Here is a 21,423-nt window from a genome sequence, read left to right on the forward strand (position 1 = left end):
CGGCATTCGGTCCTACACCAAGGCTTGAGTTTAGGATCGATTTGGGAACCAGGTTAATAAGATTGATTGTGTGTAATGGTCACAGTTCTTCTGCTTTGATCTCTACCTGTCTTAGAAGACATATCAGACACCTCCATTTATGTATGTCCTCGTTTTCAGTGGAAGTAATGTAACCTGAAAATGACAGGCTTTTGGTTCTCAATCATCTTTATCTTTTGTTGGTCGTATATCAACCAAAAGCCCGTTTTCAGGAAGGGGCCAACATGACAATGGGAGAAACATCACTCACATTTTGAAGGCTTTTGTCTTGTAGTCACTCAAGCAATACAGAAGAACAAGAAAACAAAAGAGAAATGGAAAAGAAGAAGAAAGCAACCCTTCGCTAATCAGTGCTTGCACAAGTCCTCTCGATCACCTTTGAATCTGTTCTGAAAGACTGCTTCGATGGAGAACTCGATCCTCTCGAAGAGCTATGCCCAAAGAAGGTTAGTTTCCCGATTTTCTTCGAGAAGGAGCTCATGAACTTGCGTGAATGAGACCTCTGCATATCCCTCTTCATGCAAATATGTTCCTTCTCTAGATCATTGAGCCTCATTCTCAACCTGGCTAACTCAAGCTTCAGTTCCCGGTTTTCTCGCCTCAGAGATGCATAGTTATCTTTAGGTGACATCGCCGCACTGAGGGCTCCACTGTTGATCCGCCATGACTGGTTCTGCTTCGGCTTAGGCTCTTCGTCTGAGTAAGAAGAGCACAACGAGCTTCTTAGCCTCAGTTGCTCAAAGTAAAGGACTTGGACTATGGACTGAAGAGGAAGCCTCTCGTTCTGTGCAGCGTGTGCTCCAGCTTCTTGCGACAACTTCTGGAAGTCTATGAGTTTCGAAAGCTTCTTCTTGTCTGAATCTGATAACCCTTGATGCGCCTGCGAGCATAAACAGAGCCATCAGTCTCAGAAACAGACAATCAACAAAACACACACACACACACGCTTGTTGTCTTGGGTTTTTTTCCAATGATATCAGAGACCTCCCTTGTTAACAAGAACGAAACTTTCCGCACTTTCCGACATTATTCCACATCGAAATGAAAAGGGTTATCTCCAAAACGAGAAAAATTCGAGCAGCAAATCAATGGCACGATATAAAGCCATCACGAAGAAGAGCGCGAGAAGAAAATACCTTAAGGTATACATCAATGGCACGATATAAGCCATCATGGAGCGTGCGAGCATGAACTGGTAAGGCTTCTGCAATAAGCATGAACTTGGACAGCTTAAGGTTAGCATCAGGAGCGATCTCGGCCAGATAATTATCGACTAACTTCGCCACTTTGAACAATGCACTCTGCGAAGGAGAACGAGGGCTTTCACATTCAAACACCGAAGCATCGTCCATCTCATCATCACTATCTCCTCCTCCTTGCTGTGAAAAGTTCACCAAGATCCTGTGAACTGTGTCGATATCGAACAAAGTGTCGTCGCTGTGACGGAACGAAGGGATCAAGAGGTCGTCGAGAGTTGCCATATCGAGCTGAGACGCGATCCTTCTCTCTAGATCGAGCCTGCAAGAAACCGAGCAGTCAACCATCACTGCCCTTCTCAGTAACCCGAAGAGGAAACTTATGGGAACCACAAGTCTCTCTACGGGCAAAAGGCTGACAATTGTCTCAACGACAGTCTGTTCATGTTCATGTCCATGTCCTGCCTCGGACTTTGTCTGATCAGACGAGGAGCTCCAAAAGCTCGATTTCTTGGTCAGCTCTTTCTGCGCATAGCTCACCAAGGAAGCTCCGATACTCTCGGGGCGAACTCCACGGCATTTCATCGCGGTTATGACCCTCTGATACAAATCGATCCTAAGAACGGAGAGATCTTCGATCCACCAATCCCCTTCACTCTTGGCTTGCCTGCTCATATGAAGCCTTCCCGAGCTGCTGTACTCTAAACGGGAAAAGCTCGAGGCGATTTGCTCGGCACAAGCCTTGGAAGCTATTGAATCGATACATCTACTGACAATCTTCAGTTCATCGGCCAGAGGGAGGAGGCTTTCGCACTGTTGAAGGACTTGAACACACATTTCAAGATTCTTACAGACAATGCTCTCTAGATACTCCTCTGCTCTCGAAGCCAAGTTGTCTTTGGAGTAATCTTCTGTCATCTCGAGGTAATCCGAGACACAACAGAGCTGTGCAACGTTCGAGGACGTGATCTCAAAGTTGATTCCGTAGCAGAACTTGGCCGCCATTTCGAAAGTCTCGGCCCCTCCGGGGAGGTTGAGAAGCTCGACCTTGGAGATATCTGCATCTCTGTGTTCTGCAATAATCTTCCTGATTCTTCCACTTCGAGACACTAATGGGAACTGAATCAAGAATTTGGTTCAGAAATTCTGTAGATCCAAAGTAAAGACGAGAGTTTTTTCTAGTTACCTTATGCAGAGCAAAGGTTCCACTGTTTACGTCTATGGTTATGTCACTTGGAACATCTCGAAAGATCCTGAAACATGGGAAGAAGAAACATCAATGGGGAGAAGTACCCATTTCTGAAAGTGTGTGTAAGAAAAACACTAAAGAACCAGAAACGGGTCACTGAAGAGATTGAACAAGAAGAACATGACACTGGCCAAACAGATTATGAATTGGATTGTTAAAGTACATTTTCTGCAATTCAAAGCGAAGGGCGAGAGACTGGTCCGACGGAAAACGATACAGAAAGTTGCTGGAAGCAGAGAAGGGTAAGAATCTTTGAGCTTGAATATCGGATACAACGATAAAATCAAGAGAGTTCAAGTGAATTGCGACAAAGAAGAAGAAGACAAACCATTCACTGCAACTTTGTCGGGAAGATTTGGCCAAAGACAGTTGCTGCTGCAGCTGCTGGTGATGATGATGATGATGATTATGATGATGGAGAAGCAGGTGCTGTTGATGCTTTTCCATGAAGAGAATACGCTCAAGAACAAGAAAGAGAAGAGAAGTAGGAAAAGACAGAGGAGACACCAGGGAGAAAACTAATAACAAGAAACAAGAAACAAGAACAAGAAGAAGAAAAACAGCATCATGGTGGACAGGAACACAAGTGGAGGAGTAGTTTGGTCCTGCCTAGGCTTTGCCTTTGCCTTTGCCTTGGCCATTTCCATAACCAAAGACAGATACAGGTGCTCATAACCCCATCAATCACACACAAGTCTTTTTGCAATTTTGTCCAAAACCCCTGTCCCGTTTGGGGGGTCCTTCCGCCCTCCTCTTGTCCCTCCAAATTCTTCTCCTTTTTCACCCCTTATTTTTTGTTTGGTAATTTCAAGATCGGATCTTTCTCAAGGAACAGTGAAAATTCACTCCAATGTACAAATCAAAAATCTGACTAATGGTTAAAATGATTTGGAGATATGGGTCGGTTGCTAACTGGTTTACCATGGTGGTTTGGAGGATCTAGAGAAGGTAAAGTTGAGAACTTTTTTTTTTTTTTTTGGTGGGGATGGCAAAAGTTGAAAACTTTATTATATGTTTAAATAACAGAAGGAAAATATGTGTGAACAAAAAAAAAAGATGGAAAATTTGAGTGAGAGAGAAAGTGGGTGTATGTTTTGGTTACAGAATATGAAATTAAACTGAATTGAATTGTATAACATTTAATTGTATTTAAAATGAATTTGATGGAAAATTCATTGGTTATAAATTTTTAATAAAAGTGTTTTAAATAAAAACTAAATCAAATGCAAAACCAAATAAGATTCTTATTTACAAAAATAAAAAAATGAAATAAAAACCATCAGTGTTGTTTTATTGAACAAGGGGGAATTAAAATTTAAAATCTCAAATTAAAAATAAATAAGTTAAAATATAAAACGAGTTTTGAAAGCGGGGAAAGTGGGAAAAGAAGAAACGAAAAGAGGGAAATAAAATGAGTGTTGTTTTTAGACATTTTGTAACATTCTTAAAAGCCCTTTTTCTCAATTACTTTTGTCTCTTCTCATCTTTATTTATTTCTTTTTGTTTTTGTTTAAAAATCTATCCCACTATCCCCTTTTGCATGCATAATTTTTTTTAACATTCAACATATTTTATTTGTCAATTTTTTTTAATCACAAGATGTATATTATATGATTCATAAAAAATATATTATATAGTTTCCACGAAAACGATGCGCGAGACCATGATAATCATTTAATCTTATTGCAGCTGTACCAGTACTCAACAATTTCTACAAAAACACACAAGTAATTTAGTTTTTAGCTTATACGATTATTTTACGATTGTATTCATCAATTTTTTTTGTATAACAATATCAAAAATAGTTGATCTATTTCATATATATTTTGGATATGAAAACATTAATTCATTTTTAATTTATTTGACAAATTTGTATATATATATATATATATATATATATATATATTTGTCTACGGTGCATGCATATGTCGTCCCTCGGAAGGATCGTGATTCGTGAACAATGTTTTGCTTTGAATGAAGCAGATTCACATAACTATCAAATCCAAATTAACACACATGATTCACATATTAAAATGACAAATATATATATATATATATATATATATATCACATCTGAACCACCTCGTGGGCCATTATTCATGCAAGTTTTTTTTTTTTTTTTGATAACCGAGAGGTTCACCTGGGCCTTCGGCCCAACCTACATCCCCTCAGGCCCGGTGACAGGGGCCCAGAGAGCAATACCCTCCCAACCGAGAAAACACCCCCTCCCTCCCCAGCAGCTGGATTCGAACTGGTGACCGGTATTCATGCAAGTTTCGTTTTAGATTTTTCATATTAATGTAATTGATTATTACTTTGTTGGTTTATATCATTAGCATGGAAATAAGCAATTTATCATAGCAAGTAAATATCAATGATGTAGTGAAAACTCTTTTCTTTTTCTTTGTTTTTTCAAAAATCAAAAAACATTTTCCATAAAAATAAATGTTATATTTTCCATTCCTTGGGTATAAAATATTATAATTGATAATTTAAAATGAAAATGATTATGCCTTTGTGTTATTAATCTAGTTAATCATATGATTATGTCCCTTGATATACCCTTCCGAATAATACAACTATTTTCCCGGTTTGTCCGGAAGATTAGAAATCACAGTAAATGAAAAAAATACATTTGGTTTAAAAAAAGATGAAAACTATATTTTAGTATTCAAAATTTTCAACCTTATTTTAACACTAATATTTTAAAAAAAATCTCATTCTAATTTATCGATTTTCATCCTGGCGTCATATTTATTATTTCATACCTCGACTCATCTAGAGTCAGGGTTAGGGTGGTTATATATATATATATATATATATATATATATATATATATATATATATAATGTGTAAACAGTCTTCTTCTTCTTCTTTTTTCAAAACCTTTAAATATTTTGGTGTCTATCTATAAAATCGTTCTCTTTTACCTAATAAAGAAGATTTGAAACAATTAAAAGTAGACTTTTGCAACTTTTTGTTTCTATTTAGATGATTCCATCTTTATATTTCTCTTTTTTTTTAGTTTTTTTTTAACTAAAATATAGAATATGTGTTTATATAAATGAAAAAAAACATTAGGAATATGAGGAACTCTCCACACAAAAAATCTATATATATATATATATATATATGATAAAGGAATGTAGAATTATCTCTCTCTCTCTCTATATATATATATGATAAATGGATATCTTAACTTACAACCCATGAAAGTTTATGTTACTTGTTAAAAAAACAAATATATATATATATATATATATATATATGTACTGTTAAAAAGATAATGGAATGTAAAATTTAGCCCATGTCAAGATGGTTTATCAGTCAATAATACTCATCTATCATATCTTTTTAAAATTGCCCCAAAACCCTATACAGCTGTTATTTATGCCATTTTTTTTTCAAACATTGCATTTTTCTTTTCTTTTTTTTTTTTGTCAAAGAGATTTCATTTTTCTTCGTCTAGTAATATGACCATTGCATAAAAAATAAAATATTATTTTTGAATTTTAATGTGCTATAAATATGAAAATTGCACAAAAACAATAATTTAAACGTTCCACATATTTCTAAACATTTATCTCGTGCACGATTTTGAGTTGCTTGACGGCAAAATTTATGAAACTACAGAACTTTTTATTTACAAAGTGGATGCACCTATATGTATGCGTAATGAAAAAAAAAACACATTAAAAGAAACAATAATATTCCATATAATATATGATTGTCTACCTTATGGTGGGTCCAAATAGGGTTAATTAAAAGGTGGGCCCAATGGGCCAGTAGGTGCATAATACACAATATAATTAAAAAGCTAAGGTGTGGAGAAGATGATGACGACCACCACCATTCCTTTAGGGTTAATTTGCATTTTTTTTTATTTTTTGCAAATGAATAGATACAAACAAAAACATTGTTTTGGAGTACAACTAGTCAAATGTTTTCATAAGCCAATGTTTTGGCAACTTGGCGTTTGCATCTATAATCAAAGTGTATTGGGTCATGTCATATAGGACATTGAGCATGTTACATGTATATATATATATATGGTGAGCATTATTCATAACCATTAAAATTTTAAATATTTTTTTTATCGTTTATTATACAAATATTTGGTTGCAAAATTGGGGAAAATAAATGTGAATCTTAGAACATTCTAAAAGTTTAACAAATTATAATTCAAAATTATATTTTTTTATAAGACTATTATGTGCATTTCTCACAAGTTTTGGAGACTGTATTGTAACTAATTAGGTGTTTAATGGTGCTACACACGTTTATATCCTTCGATGCCCTCTAATTATCTTTAAATTTCAGAGCAATTTCGAAAACTAAATCATTTTATCACACATGTTATCAAATATAGGGAATGTAAATTCCATATATATATATAATAGTAATACGATATTAGTTTAAGAGTATGTATTATAATAATTTGGATTCTTTTCATTTTAGAAATAGATTAAAAAATCTATTAGTTTTAAGATGAGATACGTCATTTTGTGTAGAATCGTATTAATATGAATATCCGAGATTACTGATGTATACAATATAATTATGAGAAAGGAATATTTTATTGAGAAAATAATATATTCAGGAAAAAGAAGTAGAAAATATAATTAGATTAGGTCAACTTTGGAAAATACAATAAAATATTATAATAGAAAAAGACATGAAAAAGAATACCTTTTATTTTATATATATATTTATTTATTTTAAGTTTTAACAATCAATCCGTCTGATCGCACGCGCTTTGATTGCTTTGTGTCGTACATTTTAACGATTTATAGTGTCATTATGTCGTTTTCTGGTCTCCCCTGCTTTTTTATTTATCCTAATTTTTTGTTTTCTCGTGATGTGAAGCATTAAACAATAAAGCATCCGAGGTGAAAAACACACACAAGTTTAAATTAGGGAAAAGATATTCAACTTTTATATTATTTCGATTTTTAATACTTTAAATTCCCGGATGTGGGATTATAAACACTCCGTCATGTTCATGTATGCGGGGAAGGAGAATAGCAACAAGTAAGGAGTCTCTTATCCAATATCAGGTTATTTTCATTACGTCTATGTGCATTATCGCTCTATATTTACTTGACGCCAAACTAGCTGATAATGTCTTAACACTTTTTTGTGTGAGATAAGATGCTGATAATGAATGAATACGACACTTGTTTTTCAGCTAGCTAAGATACTCTTTCTCTGTTGGCTGCAAGTGGGCCTAAAATTTTGGATTTTGCACTCATGTTTATGTTTTGCTTCTCAGGTTGTAGCTCAAACTATTAAGTCTTGTCTGGATAAGCTGCCCGGTTACCCCAGAACTCAAATTGGATTTATTACGTATGACAGTACAATACAATTTTATAACATGAAGGTAAGGGGCTTGTGAATATATAGAAATTTTGTTCTGACACACTAAATCTTCCATCCTGCATAATTTGTGGACCTTGCCTTTGCAGTCTTCTCTGAGCCAGCCACAAATGATGGTGGTTTCTGATCTAGATGATATATTTGTCCCATTACCGGATGATCTCCTTGTCAATCTATCCGAATCAAGAAGTGTAGTGGAAGCGTTTTTGGAGAGTCTGCCTTCGATGTTTCAAGATAACATTAACGTGGAATCTGCTTTTGGTGATCCGAACACGTAAATCTCGTGTGTCTTTCTTTAGTTTTCTGTTCATCTTGATCTGAAGTTTGGTTTTGGTTTCGAACGAAGAATCGGAGAGTTCTGTCGGCATTGGCTTCACAATTGGTATCAAGAGCCCGGTTCGATCCGGGGAGAGATTGTCGCTGGTGAAGGATCTTCGGCAGTAGATCGAGGTTCCAGAGCTCAATCGAAGGCTCAGGTGGAAAACTGGGATAGTTTCTGGCTGAGGGAAAGGGGAAAGAACCAGAAAAGGATCAGACTCCTAAAGTCGAGAAATCGAGGTAAAATGTCGACGGTTGTAAAGCTTGACGTTGAAAAATACGATGGCAAGGGAGACTTTTCTCTATGGAAAGACAAGATCATTGCAAGTCTGGAAATCTTGAGGCTTCATGATGTTTTAAAACCAGATTATGATACTCAAGAACCTGAGGAATCATCGGAGAAAGAGGTAAAGGTCGAGTCACATGCAGATCAAGGAGCAGGGAAGAAAGAATTTGGGACACTGCCTGAAACAAGGTATGAACGTAGCAGGAGGGTGAGAAATTTGATTTTGTTGTGCCTTTCGGATCAGATAATGCGCAAGGTCAGGCACGAACAAACTGCTGCTGGGATTTGGAAGGCCCTGGAAGATGAATTTCTTCATAAATCTCTGCCAAATAAAATGTACTTGAAGCAAAGGCTGATTGGTTTCCGTATGGATTCGTCGAAGAACATTGAAGATAATGTTGATGTGTTCAAGAAACTCGTTAATGATCTAGCAAACCTCAAGATAGATGTATGTGAAGAAGACCAGGTGTTGATTCTCTTGAATTCACTGCCGGATCAATACGAGCAACTCAAAGACACATTAAAGTACAGTCGTCGAGAGTCAATTACTCTAGACGAAATCACCAGTGCTGCATATTCAAAAGAACTTGAATTTGCAGCAAAGACAAAGAAGGCTGGGGCAGAAGGCTTAGTCGTTAGGGGTCGACCTGAACAAAGAGACACAAAGAACACCAAGAACAGAAGGAAATCCAGATCCAAGTCGAAGACTAAGTCTGATTCTGGATGCTGGTACTGCGGAAAGGAAGGGCATTTCAAGCGTGACTGCAATGCCAGGAAGAAGTTTCAACAAAAGGAACAAGTAAAATCCAAGGATGACACTGTAGCTGTTGCAGAATATGAGACAGAAGTTCTTACTGTCTCAGATCAAGACCCCAAGGAAGTGTGGATCCTCGATTCAGGGTGCACATACCATATGACGCCCAGAGACGACTGGTTCTGTAGCCTAAACCGGTTCAACGCAGGGAAAGTACTCATGGGAAATAATATGGCATGTGAAGTGGAAGGGGTTGGCAGTGTTAGGATTAAAACACATGATGGTTCAATCAAAATGCTACAGGACGTAAGGTACATACCCAAGCTCAAGCGAAATCTGATTTCACTTGGCTCTCTCGATCAACAGGGTTTCACTTACAAATCAAGTGAAGGGCAACTCAAAGTCTGTAAAGGCTCATTGGTGGTTCTGAGAGGAGAACTGCAAGAAGGGTTGTATGTGCTACAAGGTTCAACCGTAACAGGTGAGGTTCATCAGGTCAACACGAAAAAGGATGATACAGATTTGTGGCACCGCAGGTTAGGACATATGAGCATGAAAGGACTAGAGGTGCTAGCTAAGAGGGGATATTTGGATAAGAAAAGGATAAGTGCAATACCATTTTGTGAGGACTGTGTAATGGGGAAAGCTCATAAAATCAGTTTTAGTGTGGGTAAACATACAACAAAGCAGATTTTGGAATATGTTCATGCTGATCTGTGGGGCTCATCCTCAGTCAGTCTATCACTGTCAAAGATGCAATATTTTCTATCCATCATCGATGACTTCTCAAGGAAGGTGTGGGTATGTTTTCTCAGAACCAAGGATGAGGCAATGACAAAATTTGTGGAATGGAAAACATTGGTTGAAAATCAGACCAACAAGAAAGTAAAGTGTCTCAGGACTGACAATGGTTTGGAATTCTGCAACAAACCATTTGATGATTTTTGCAAAGAAAATGGGATAATGAGACACAGAACATGTGTCTACACCCCGCAGCAAAACGGAGTAGCGGAACGGATGAATCGGACCATCATGGAGAAGGTAAGGTGTTTGCTCAATGAATCCGGGCTAGGAAAAGAATTTTGGGCCGAGGCTGCAGCAACCGCAGCTCACCTTATCAACAAAGCCCCATCTTCAGCAATAGAATTTCAAATTCCTGATGAGAAGTGGTCTGGCAGAAAGCCAATTTACAGCTATTTGCGAAGATTCGGGGCTCTGGTGTATGTACATACTGACCAGGGAAAGTTGAATCCAAGAGCTAGAAAAGGAGTTTTTTTAGGATACCCAGTGGGAGTGAAAGGCTACAGGGTATGGATTATGGAAGAAAGAAAATGTGTTGTGAGTAAGGATGTAATATTCCAAGAAGATATGGTCTATAAAGACCTGGCAAAAGGAGAACAGAGATCGGAAAAAGAACAGGACAGAAGCCAGGTAATAACTATTCCGGTAAGCAACAATCCCTCACTTGGAAACATGAGCTCGAGAATAAATTCTGAGCAAGGTGGAGATACAACTGAAGTTCAAGGTGGAGTTTCAGAGTCAGAAACAGAAATGGGACAGAATTCTGAGACAGAGGAAGAACCTGATGAAAGTAGTGAAACAGAGGCAGATAATATGCAGGAAAGTGAAGGGGACTTGGGAAATCTCAGAAACTACCAACTAGCAAGGGACCGAGACAGAAGAAAGGTCGCCAGGCCAGCAAGGTTCTCTCAAGCAAACTCGGTTGCATTTGCTCTAACAATGGCAGATGAACTGAACATGGAAGAACCCAGGAACTTTGAAGATGCCATGAAAAGGACTGATTCCAAGAAATGGAAACTGGCCATGGAAGAGGAAATGAAGTCATTATGGAAAAATAAGACTTGGGAACTAGTGGACAGACCTGAAAAACAGAGAATCATCGGTAGTAAATGGATCTTCAAGAGAAAAGAGGGAATTCCGGGCATAGAGAAACCAAGGTACAAGGCAAGGTTAGTAGCCAAAGGATATTCCCAAGTGGAAGGAGTTGATTACCAGGAAATATTTTCACCTGTAGTGAAACATGTTTCAATAAGGCTTCTACTGTCAATCGTTGTACACCAAGATCTAGAATTGGAGCAGCTAGATGTCAAGACAGCGTTTCTTCATGGAAATCTCGAAGAGAAGATTTTCATGTTTCAACCTGAAGGTTTTGTGGACAAAGGACACGAAAATCAGGTATGTCTGCTCAAGAGATCGCTTTATGGACTAAAGCAATCTCCTCGACAGTGGAACAAACGTTTTGATGGTTTCATGATAGATCAGAAATTCTGCAGAAGCATGTATGATCCGTGTGTGTACTATAAACGGGAAAAGGATGGAGCATACACCTATCTTCTACTGTACGTAGATGATATGTTGTTGGCGGCAAAGGAAATGAGTGAAATCAACAAGTTGAAGAGGCTGTTGAACTCTGAGTTTGAGATGAAAGATCTCGGTTATGCTAAGAAAATACTTGGCATGAGCATAAAAAGGAACAGAGAGGCTGGAACACTGACATTATCTCAGGGAGAATACTTAAAAAAGGTTCTGAATGTGTTTGGAATGAGCGACTCTAAGACAGTTTCAACACCCATAGGAGGACATTTTAAGTTGAGTTCGCTGAAGGAAGCAGATTCAGATTCTGAAATAGTGTCAGCCCCATACTCTAATGCTGTCGGAAGCATTATGTACGCAATGGTCGGATCAAGACCAGACTTGGCATATGGAATAGGCTTAGTAAGTAGGTTTATGAGCAGACCAGGAAAAGAGCATTGGACCGCTGTAAAATGGTTGTTGAGATACATCAAAGGATCTGTGCAGAATAAACTAATATACACAAGGAGCAATGAGTTCTGTATGCAGGGTTTTTGTGATGCTGATTACGCATCGGATCTCGATAAGAGAAGGTCCATCTCCGGTTATGTTTTTACTGCAGGTGGGAATACCGTTAGCTGGAAATCGAGTCTTCAACATGTCGTAGCACTGTCCACTACCGAATCAGAATACATGTCATTAACTGAAGCAGTCAAAGAAGGCATATGGCTGAAAGGTTTGGTTGGAGAACTTGGCTTCAAGCAGGAAGCAGTCATTGTGTGGTGTGACTCTCAAAGCGCCATTTGTTTGTCCAAGAATAATGTCTTCCACGAGAGGACCAAGCACATAGACGTCAGACTTCACTTCATTCGGGATTTGATAAATCAAGGAAAGCTGAAGGTAAAGAAGATTGCAACAGAGCACAATCCGGCAGACATACTTACTAAGGTAGTTCCTATTACTAAGTTCAAGCAAGCCTTATACTTGCTTGGGCTAACTGATGTCTAAGACATCAGGAACAGGGGATCACTAGAACTCAAGATGGAGTACAAGAGAGAAGGTGGGACTGCATACACTGATCATGAGGTGGAGAATTGTGGGATTATAAACACTCCGTCATGTTCATGTATGCGGGGAAGGAGAATAGCAACAAGTAAGGAGTCTCTTATCCAAAGAGAGGCTCAGGATAAGGTTCATTATAAAATGTACCGGGTTGGGTATTGGATGGAATAACCGGAAGGGATTTGGGCTGATTTATGAAAACCATGTAAAGGGTATAAGTTGGGTCTAAATCGGGTTGGGTAGATAAAATTCATTCACTTTTCATTTTTGTACTTTTGCTTTTCTCTCTCTCACCTCGGTGGTTCTTCAAGAACTGAGGTGAATCTCTCTTGTGTAAAAAGTCTTGGATAAAGTTCTAGTGATCTAGCTCGGAACCGTAAGGTTTCGACCGTGAGTAGGATCGAATTCACCCAGCGATCCGAACACGTAAATCTCGTGTGTCTTTCTTTAGTTTTCTGTTCATCTTGATCTGAAGTTTGGTTTTGGTTTCGAACGAAGAATCGGAGAGTTCTGTCGGCATTGGCTTCACACCGGACTTTCAAACCGGCCCGATTCGAGTCCGAAACCCGATTTGAGTCCGGCCCGAAAACCCGATTTTTTCGGACCAAAAAACTTTGGCGCGAAGCCAGCTATTTTTTAGAATGGACCGGACCGAGCTTCGGATATCGGGCCCAAATTGACACCCCAATGGATGAATAGAGATGTTGCATTATGTCGCCCGCCCGTATACGATATCTTTATATCCTGTAATCTTTTTTATTAATATCCATATAGTCTCTCCATTTATTCTCTATTAATATCACTGTATTCTCTCCATATAATTTCTCTATTAACATATATGTACTTTAATTTTCCATAAATTTAAAGATTTCCTCTCTGTATATAATCATTTATATTTCTTATTTGTTAATAATAACTTTTTAAATCATAATTAAATTGATAATATATCTGTAGCATAACGTAATACTACCATGAAGTCATTATAAACGCACGAGTTATTGTCCAACGAGTTGGGCCATGATCCGTTCTCACACGGCCCATTTGTAAGGCCCATTTGTAAGGCCCAATGTGTAATGGACAGTGTAACGAGTCGAGCCCAAATCTCAGATAAAGAATGTCAAGTTCACCATCATCTCGCCCGATGGTCGTTTCCACTCCCGTGTCGAAACTTCTTAGATCGGACGATCTGACGCCGATCGCTGAAGAATCAGTTTCCTAGCTCCTGATTTCCAGTTTCTCTCCCGCTGAAGGTTTCTTCTTCGTACTCTAATCGAATCCGTTGAAATTGATGCCAGTTTAGATTACAGCAGAGGGTTGTTGGTTTTTGATGAATTCGTTTCCCAGATCCTTCTGACTTCTGCTCTATAGATTCGGCAGACTTGTATCTGAATTTCATGTTTGAAGAAGAGTTTCGAACATGGGTGCTGAAGAAATTTGACGAATCTCTTTTCTGTTAGGTTTTTTTGGGTCGATAGGCGAAACCAGAGATTTTGACTGAAGGCCACTTGAGCACGATTGATCACAATCGCCAGACCTGTCACTGTATCTGAAAAACAGATAAGAGTTTTTTCCACATTAAGCGAAAAGAACGAAGCAGGCGTTTCTTCTTCTTCATCTTCTGGTTTCCTAACTCGTGTAAGCCCCTCTTACTCAAATCCGGTATGGGTTTCTCGAAATTCTTCGATCTGCTGTTTTATCCTACTAGATTTAGCCGTTCATGTTGGCGATTTTCGTTCTGGATCTGATACTTTGAGGCGACTTTTGCAATTTTGGACTGATCGCGTCTGTTTATTTTAAGCTGTATGTAGCGATTTTTCTGAAGGTTTCTCGTCGTCTTTGCTGAATTCTTTATTTCTTTTCCTCAATAGTTTTGTTATTCAAATCTCCGGTTGGGACTTTTTAGGGTTATGTTTGATATGAATGTAAGGGATTAAGTCACTGGATCAGTAACCCAATTAGAGGACGGTGGCCTTTTTTTCTCTTGGGCTGAGTAAATCATAGTTTTTGTTGTTAGTCTCTTATGCTATTTTATGATTGAGGATCTATCTTAGGAATTAGATTCTGATGCTAATAAACCTTTGTTTAGGGCATAGCTGAAGAGATTTTGATACTTCTCCGATTAGGCTATGGCCATGGTTCTGTGTTACTGTTTCTGTTGCCCATTATGTCTCTAGTGCAATGGGGGTTTTGGAGGGGACTTTCGAGTTCCATTTAATAATGTGAACCTCTGTTGCTGGAAAATGATTTAAACTTTTTATCGAGGTGAAATATGCTCTAAATCGTAAAAGAACGATTCTTTGGTATGACGGCTGTGGATTTTCTTATTGTTCCTCAGTTGTATTATTTGTGACAATCTTCTTAACTACAATAATTACGAAGACACATCTTTTCCGAAAGCATGATGAATGGGGGCAGCTACTTGAAACTATGTTATTCTTCTCTTGTTACTTCATCACTTGCTTCGTAGCTAGCTAGTCTTATTCATTCTCGTATCTTTAGAAAAATACATGTCACAGTTACTTTCTTCAATACCTGTTTACTTGAAACAAAATTTCTGTGCTACTTCTATCTATTTCCTTAATAATCGGTCAGACTTTATTTAATTGCAGGTTGAGGTTATGACCGTTTTCCCGTGACTGGCAAACTTAAAGGTCTAGAGAATAATGGGGACAGAAAACCCGGGCTACCCAATTTTTCCTGCTAGACCTACTTCTTCCCCGTTTGCGTCTTCTCCGCCTTCAGCGATGACCCAACAATCAGGTCGACCTGCTGGCGGATCCGAGACTTCCGGCTTTAGGCCTTTTCCACCATCCACGTCCCAAAATACGAGGCCTCCTGCTTCTGGACTTGTCCCACCATCTGTTGCTCCAAATACCATACCTTCCCAGGCTCCAGTACCTCCTTTTGGATCACGAATGCCATTGTCTCGACCCCCTCCACCCCCATCCGTATCGTCTCCTCCTACAGCATATGCTCCACCTGGTGGTGGCCCTTTTCAGCGGTTTCCCACCCCGCCGTTCCCAACTGCTGCACAAACTCCTTTGCCAGTGCCACCAATGGGTCCACCTCCAGCTCAAACTCTTCCTGGTCAATTATCATCTCCTCCTGTTTCTTTTCGGTCGCAGCAACAAGTGCCACCTGTACCAATAGGATCTTCCTCGCAGAGTTTTACTTCGGGGCTACCTGGTGCAAATCCTTCTCAACCTACTGGAGATTCACAGTCCTTTGCTCCTAGGCCTGGTTTCCAGCAGCCGTTTCCTCCCACCAGTTCTTATTCCGGCGGTGCTCCTTTGCCTGGTTTTCCTAGCAAGCAGATTAATGCAATTCCTCCAGCTCCTGCAGTGTCATTCTCTCCCACAGCACAGAGTGTTGTCTTAGCACCTCCATCTACTGTGGCCCCATATCCGCCTCACCAAGGAGGTTTTGCCCAGCCCCCAGCTCTAGCGGCACAGCAGAACCTGCACCCTGGTTATGCATCCCCTATTAGTAATGTTCAAGGCTTGGTAGAAGATTTTAGCTCCTTGTCCGTTGCATCAGTTCCTGGATCCCTTGAGCCGGGGCTTGATCACAAGTCATTCCCCAGACCTTTGGATGGTGACGTGGAACCAAATTCATTTGCTGAAATGTATCCCATGAATTGCCCTTCTAGGTATCTACGGTTGACTACCAATGCTATACCGAATTCTCAGTCATTGGCTTCAAGGTGGCATTTAACTCTCGGAGCTGTAGTTTGTCCGCTTGCAGAGGCTCCTGAAGGGGTTAGTATTTTCTGGAAAATAATAAAGTTTTGGAAATCCTTTTATCTTATATAATGTTGTGTTTACTTGTACAAAATTTAGAACTTTCCTGTTAATATCATCGATTTAACTTTTTTATCTGTTCAGGAGGAGGTACCGCTTATTGATTTTGGTTCGACTGGCATCATTCGCTGCAGAAGATGCCGTACCTATGTGAATCCTTTTGTGACTTTTACTGATTCTGGACGAAAATGGCGATGTAATATCTGCGCATTGCTAAATGATGGTAAGTTATTTAATAGTAAATATATTGATAAGGTTTCAGTAACAGAAAACCCAGAAAGGAACAAGAACAAGAACCAATATGTTGTATTGATTTCCTGAAAACCAAATACAACCCCAAGAAGTTGATTATTGTGAGCTTCTCTCTCACCCCTCTCCTTACACATTCAAATGAGCAAAAGCATAAACCCTAATACCCAATCTGCACGTCTAATATAAGCCACCCACAACAAACCTGCTGAGCTGGCACTAAGAGGATATACCCACATATAAAATGTGTTGATACAATGAACCTAATCCAACATCCCTCACGTAACCAGACCTCCATCAATTGCTCCACCTTCTGCAGATCTTCTTTCCCTGTTACTCTTGTTTCCTTTATGCCCATGACCCTTCTTTTGGCTCCTCTTGATATCCTATCATATATATTCTGCTAACTCAAACAAGCCATACAAATACTTGCTGTTTGAACATGCCTTCTAGATGATGTTGTACTTTCTTTTCTTTATTTTGTCTTTAGAGTTTGTTTCTCCTGTCTGTGTGGGTATGACTGTTTGTGTTTATTTGTTTGTTGAGATTTTCCTCAGGTTTTCCATAGTTCCATCTGTTGGATTTTTTTACTCTTAAATAGATCAGGTGAAAGCTGTCTGAACTTTTGTTCATGTTTGGTTTCCTTGCTGTCAATTCTCTTTTTTAATTCTACCTAGGCATTTGGTTTTCTATGGTTTCTATTCGTGGTGATGTTCTCTCTACATGTTAACTAGCGTAAATCACTTAATCTCTGATGCCTTTGTCATATTTATTTCAAGTATATGTTTTATTTGTGGTGTAATGTGGATAACAATGCCCATGCATCAACTTTTTTGTTCAGTGTCAGGTGAATACTTTTCCCATTTGGATAGCACTGGCAGAAGAATTGATTTGGATCAGCGACTTGAGCTTACAAAGGGTAGTGTTGAGTTTATAGCTCCAACCGAATATATGGTGCGGCCTCCAATGCCACCAATATACTTCTTTCTCATCGACGTTTCAATTTCAGCTATTAGAAGTGGAATGCTTGAGGTAAGCACTTTGGTTTCTAACATGTCACTTCTTGATAACATTTCTTATATCAGGTTATTTTCATTACGTCTATGTGCATTATCGCTCTATATTTACTTGACGCCAAACTAGCTGATAATGTCTTAACACTTTTTTGTGTGAGATAAGATGCTGATAATGAATGAATACGACACTTGTTTTTCAGCTAGCTAAGATACTCTTTCTCTGTTGGCTGCAAGTGGGCCTAAAATTTTGGATTTTGCACTCATGTTTATGTTTTGCTTCTCAGGTTGTAGCTCAAACTATTAAGTCTTGTCTGGATAAGCTGCCCGGTTACCCCAGAACTCAAATTGGATTTATTACGTATGACAGTACAATACAATTTTATAACATGAAGGTAAGGGGCTTGTGAATATATAGAAATTTTGTTCTGACACACTAAATCTTCCATCCTGCATAATTTGTGGACCTTGCCTTTGCAGTCTTCTCTGAGCCAGCCACAAATGATGGTGGTTTCTGATCTAGATGATATATTTGTCCCATTACCGGATGATCTCCTTGTCAATCTATCCGAATCAAGAAGTGTAGTGGAAGCGTTTTTGGAGAGTCTGCCTTCGATGTTTCAAGATAACATTAACGTGGAATCTGCTTTTGGTCCAGCCCTCAAAGCTGCATTTATGGTTATGGTGCGTCCCTATCATGCCATGACATGCGATGCCATGTTGAGCTAAAATCACGTACTAGAAGTTGATGTTCTGTGTCCTTGGTTGTTTCTTTATTGGAAATTCTCATTGCTCTCAGTGAAGCTCATACTGTTGTTGATTTGGTTTTCTCGCAATAATTCAGAATCAACTTGGGGGGAAGTTGCTAATTTTCCAGAACACTTTGCCTTCTCTTGGTGTTGGACGCTTGAAGCTGCGGGGAGATGATCCTCGTGTTTATGGAACAGACAAGGAGTATGCTTTAAGAATACCAGAAGATCCCTTCTATAAGCAAATGGCTGCTGATTGTACTAAGTTCCAGATAGGAGTGAATGTCTACGCATGCAGTGATAAGTACATTGATATTGCCTCCTTAGGTATGTATATGAACGCTATTATTTGCATGGCTCGGTGTTGATACGTAGAGTAGCTTCTAAGCCCTTTCCCTTTTAGTTGATGTTGCTCGTATGCTAGATATCGTTGCTCTGTATTCTGTATTACACAATAGGACAAGATATGTAATAGTTTTCAATTTAGTAATGAAGAATTGATCTGTGCAGGGACTCTGGCGAAATACACTGGAGGTCAGATGTACTATTATCCAGGTTTTCAATCATCTGTGCATGGAGATAAGTTGAGACATGAGTTGGCCAGAGACCTTACGAGAGAAACTGCCTGGGAGGCAGTTATGCGGATAAGATGTGGAAAAGGTTCGCTTTATGATAAAAAAAAATATGTCGTCTATTTGATCCAGTGTGACAATTCACTGTTATGCTAATACAATACATTCGATCTTCTATCATTTCTTTTGGTGGCAGGGATCCGATTCACATCATACCATGGGAACTTCATGCTAAGGTCTACTGATCTCATTGCTCTTCCTGCTGTCGACTGTGACAAAGCATATGCAATGCAGCTGTCTCTTGAAGAGACATTGCTGACAACTCAGACTGTCTATTTCCAAGTCGCATTGCTGTATCCTTTAATAGCGAATATATTCAATTTTTAAAAAGCAGAAAACGATGCTTAATTTTCACTCAGGCTGGGACAAATCATCAGCTACGTCAAGATTTCTTTAACATAATTTAAGATATACGGCATCTTGTGGAGAGAGGCGTATCAGGGTACACACAGCTGTTGCACCAGTGGTAGCTGATCTTGGAGAGATGTATCGACAAGCAGACACTGGTTCCATTGTCTCTGTATTTACCAGATTAGGTATATGATAAAGGGAAAGTTTTCCATAATATGTTGTTACCTTGAATAATATATAATCATAGTTGGCTGTTTGCAGCAATCGAGAAAACGTTATCATCAAAGCTGGATGATGCCCGGAATTTGGTGCAACAGAGGATTGTTAAAGCCCTCAGAGAATATCGAAATCTTCATGCAGTGCAGCATCGGTTGGGGTCGAGATTAATATACCCAGAGTCGTTGAAATTCTTGCCTTTGTATGCTATGGCACTTAGTAAGTCAACTCCTCTTCAAGCTGGTCATGCTGATGCTTCTCTCGATGAGCGCTGTGCCGCTGGCTTCACTATGATGGCAATGCCGGTTAAAAAGTTATTAAAGCTTTTGTACCCTAACTTAATCCGGGTTGATGAGTGGCTCTTAAAGGTTTGTCTACTTTCTGAGTACATTGTCAAAACTTACATACAGAATGAAATTATCATATTTTTCACGAAATCTTAAGTATCATTTTTGCAGCCATCTGTAGGCGAAAATGACGGCTTCAAGGACGTCTTGAAGAGGTTACCTCTGGCGGCCGAGAGTTTGGACTCCAGAGGTCTTTACATTTATGACGACGGTCTCCGCTCTGTCTTATGGTTTGGTAGAATGCTTTCCCCCGACATCTCCAAAAATCTTCTCGGGGCCGACTTTGCAGCTGAGCTTTCAAGGGTACGCGTTTTATCAATGGCATCTCTACTTGTGCAAGTATTCTCGTTAATTTATATGCATAAGCATCGGAATTTGCATGTGATAAGATTTGAAGTGAAGTGGTTCTGTTATGGGTTTGTGCGGATGCCGCCATTGATGATGATGCCTGTGGTTTAACCTCATACTAACTGAGTTCCCCTGCTTCCATTAAGCAGAAATGAACTTGCCCTTACTCCCAGTAATCTTTTCTTTTTAATATTCCCTTCATTGCTTTTAAAGATGCCGTTTTTTTTGGTGTTTAGGTGACACTGAAAGAGCAAGAGAACGGAATGTCGAAGAAGCTTACGAGGTTGATAAAGAAGCTGAGAGAAATCGATCCTTCATATTATCGAATGTGCCATCTCGTGAGACAAGGAGAACAGCCTCGAGAAGGGTTCCTTCTCCTCAGAAATCTCGTCGAGGACCCGATGGGCGGTTCCACTGGTTACGTCGATTGGATCATGCAACTTCACCGCCATGTCCAGCAGAATTCCTAATAGCTTTATTATACAGGTAACAGACCATTATATCCAATGTTATTGCATTGCATATAGCTTGTCAAAATCAGATTCAACACATGTCTTGACGCATTGTCTGTTTCAGATAATACCCAATGTGCAATGCAATTGCATTGTGTTTGGAAACCATGTCCAGGGTCTTGTAGGCAAATATACGGCCATTGAAGAAAACCTTTTGAGCTCTTCTTCTGTCTTGTTCTTGGGTCGTTGCAAGTGTTATGCGATTAAGGGGGGTACAGATTCAGAATGCTTTGGTGATTCTTCATTGTGTTGTTGGCAAGATTTTTCTTTTTTTGTGGATTCTTCATCTTACAAAATTTTGCAGTTGTTTTTTTTTTTACTAAACCTGTATGATTCTCCAGTTTTTTTTGGGGGATGTCAAATTAGATTCGGTTTTGTTATTGAGAGATTTGGGATATTACTTGGAAGGAAAGATTCAGTTTCAGCAAGTATACATTGGTTCCATAAAAGAAGGGTCAAGAGGTATCCATGCTTTTCGTTAGGGTTGGTGATTTCGGACTATCCAACTTCAAATATTTGTCTTTTGGGTTCGGGATTCGAAACCTGTCGTTGGCATTCATGGATTATCCGGTCGAAGAGATGGTGAGGCGAATGTGAACCGAGATGGGGAAAG

General features: G+C 39.0%; 3 protein-coding genes across 3 annotated transcripts in view; 2 read left to right on the top strand and 1 right to left on the bottom strand.

Annotated features, from left to right (window-relative positions):
- The window catches only part of LOC104802674 (cytochrome b5), a 1,523-nt gene extending 1,318 nt beyond the window's left edge, over nt 1-205 (top strand). Inside the window, exon 4 of the mRNA XM_010526387.1 lies at nt 1-205. Within this exon, the coding sequence (XP_010524689.1) occupies nt 1-28 (28 nt within the window). The 3' untranslated portion in view covers nt 29-205.
- A 65-nt stretch (nt 206-270) lies between these two features.
- Nucleotides 271-3,462, bottom strand: LOC104802673 (BTB/POZ domain-containing protein At5g48800). The gene is made up of 4 exons (XM_010526386.2): nt 2,813-3,462; nt 2,422-2,488; nt 1,176-2,354; nt 271-919 (listed from the first exon to the last, which is right to left on the bottom strand). Exons 1-4 carry the CDS (start codon nt 2,929-2,931, stop codon nt 383-385), a joined length of 1,902 nt encoding a protein of 633 aa, XP_010524688.1. The 5' UTR covers nt 2,932-3,462; the 3' UTR covers nt 271-382.
- A 10,272-nt stretch (nt 3,463-13,734) lies between these two features.
- On the top strand, nt 13,735-21,243 carry LOC104802675 (protein transport protein Sec24-like At3g07100). The gene is made up of 15 exons (XM_010526388.1): nt 13,735-13,843; nt 14,051-14,228; nt 15,203-16,351; nt 16,478-16,616; nt 17,484-17,674; nt 17,943-18,050; nt 18,136-18,339; nt 18,500-18,731; nt 18,915-19,064; nt 19,173-19,329; nt 19,445-19,572; nt 19,649-19,971; nt 20,062-20,253; nt 20,535-20,784; nt 20,875-21,243. The coding sequence occupies exons 3-14, from the start codon at nt 15,257-15,259 to the stop codon at nt 20,766-20,768; spliced, it is 3,153 nt and encodes a 1,050-aa protein (XP_010524690.1). The 5' UTR covers nt 13,735-13,843; nt 14,051-14,228; nt 15,203-15,256; the 3' UTR covers nt 20,769-20,784; nt 20,875-21,243.
- Nucleotides 21,244-21,423: the final 180 nt, after the last annotated feature.

This window comes from Tarenaya hassleriana, unplaced genomic scaffold, assembly GCF_000463585.1.
Source record: "Tarenaya hassleriana unplaced genomic scaffold, ASM46358v1 Cleome8, whole genome shotgun sequence".
In the NCBI taxonomy this organism is placed as follows: Eukaryota; Viridiplantae; Streptophyta; class Magnoliopsida; order Brassicales; family Cleomaceae; genus Tarenaya; species Tarenaya hassleriana.

Bases quoted from the DNA above. Each gene is read 5' to 3' on its own strand.
- LOC104802673 (XM_010526386.2), bottom strand. From the start codon at position 2,931: ATGGAAAAGCATCAACAGCACCTGCTTCTCCATCATCATAATCATCAT. The intron at 2,489-2,812 runs GTTTGTCTTCTT...CCCATGTTTCAG, and splicing joins CGACAAAGTTGCAGTGAATG to GATCTTTCGAGATGTTCCAA. The intron at 920-1,175 runs GTATTTTCTTCT...TTATGCTCGCAG, and splicing joins CCATTGATGTATACCTTAAG to GCGCATCAAGGGTTATCAGA.
- LOC104802675 (XM_010526388.1), top strand. From the start codon at position 15,257: ATGGGGACAGAAAACCCGGGCTACCCAATTTTTCCTGCTAGACCTACT. The intron at 16,617-17,483 runs GTAAGTTATTTA...TTTTTTGTTCAG, and splicing joins CTGCGCATTGCTAAATGATG to TGTCAGGTGAATACTTTTCC. The intron at 20,254-20,534 runs GTACGCGTTTTA...TTTGGTGTTTAG, and splicing joins TTGCAGCTGAGCTTTCAAGG to GTGACACTGAAAGAGCAAGA.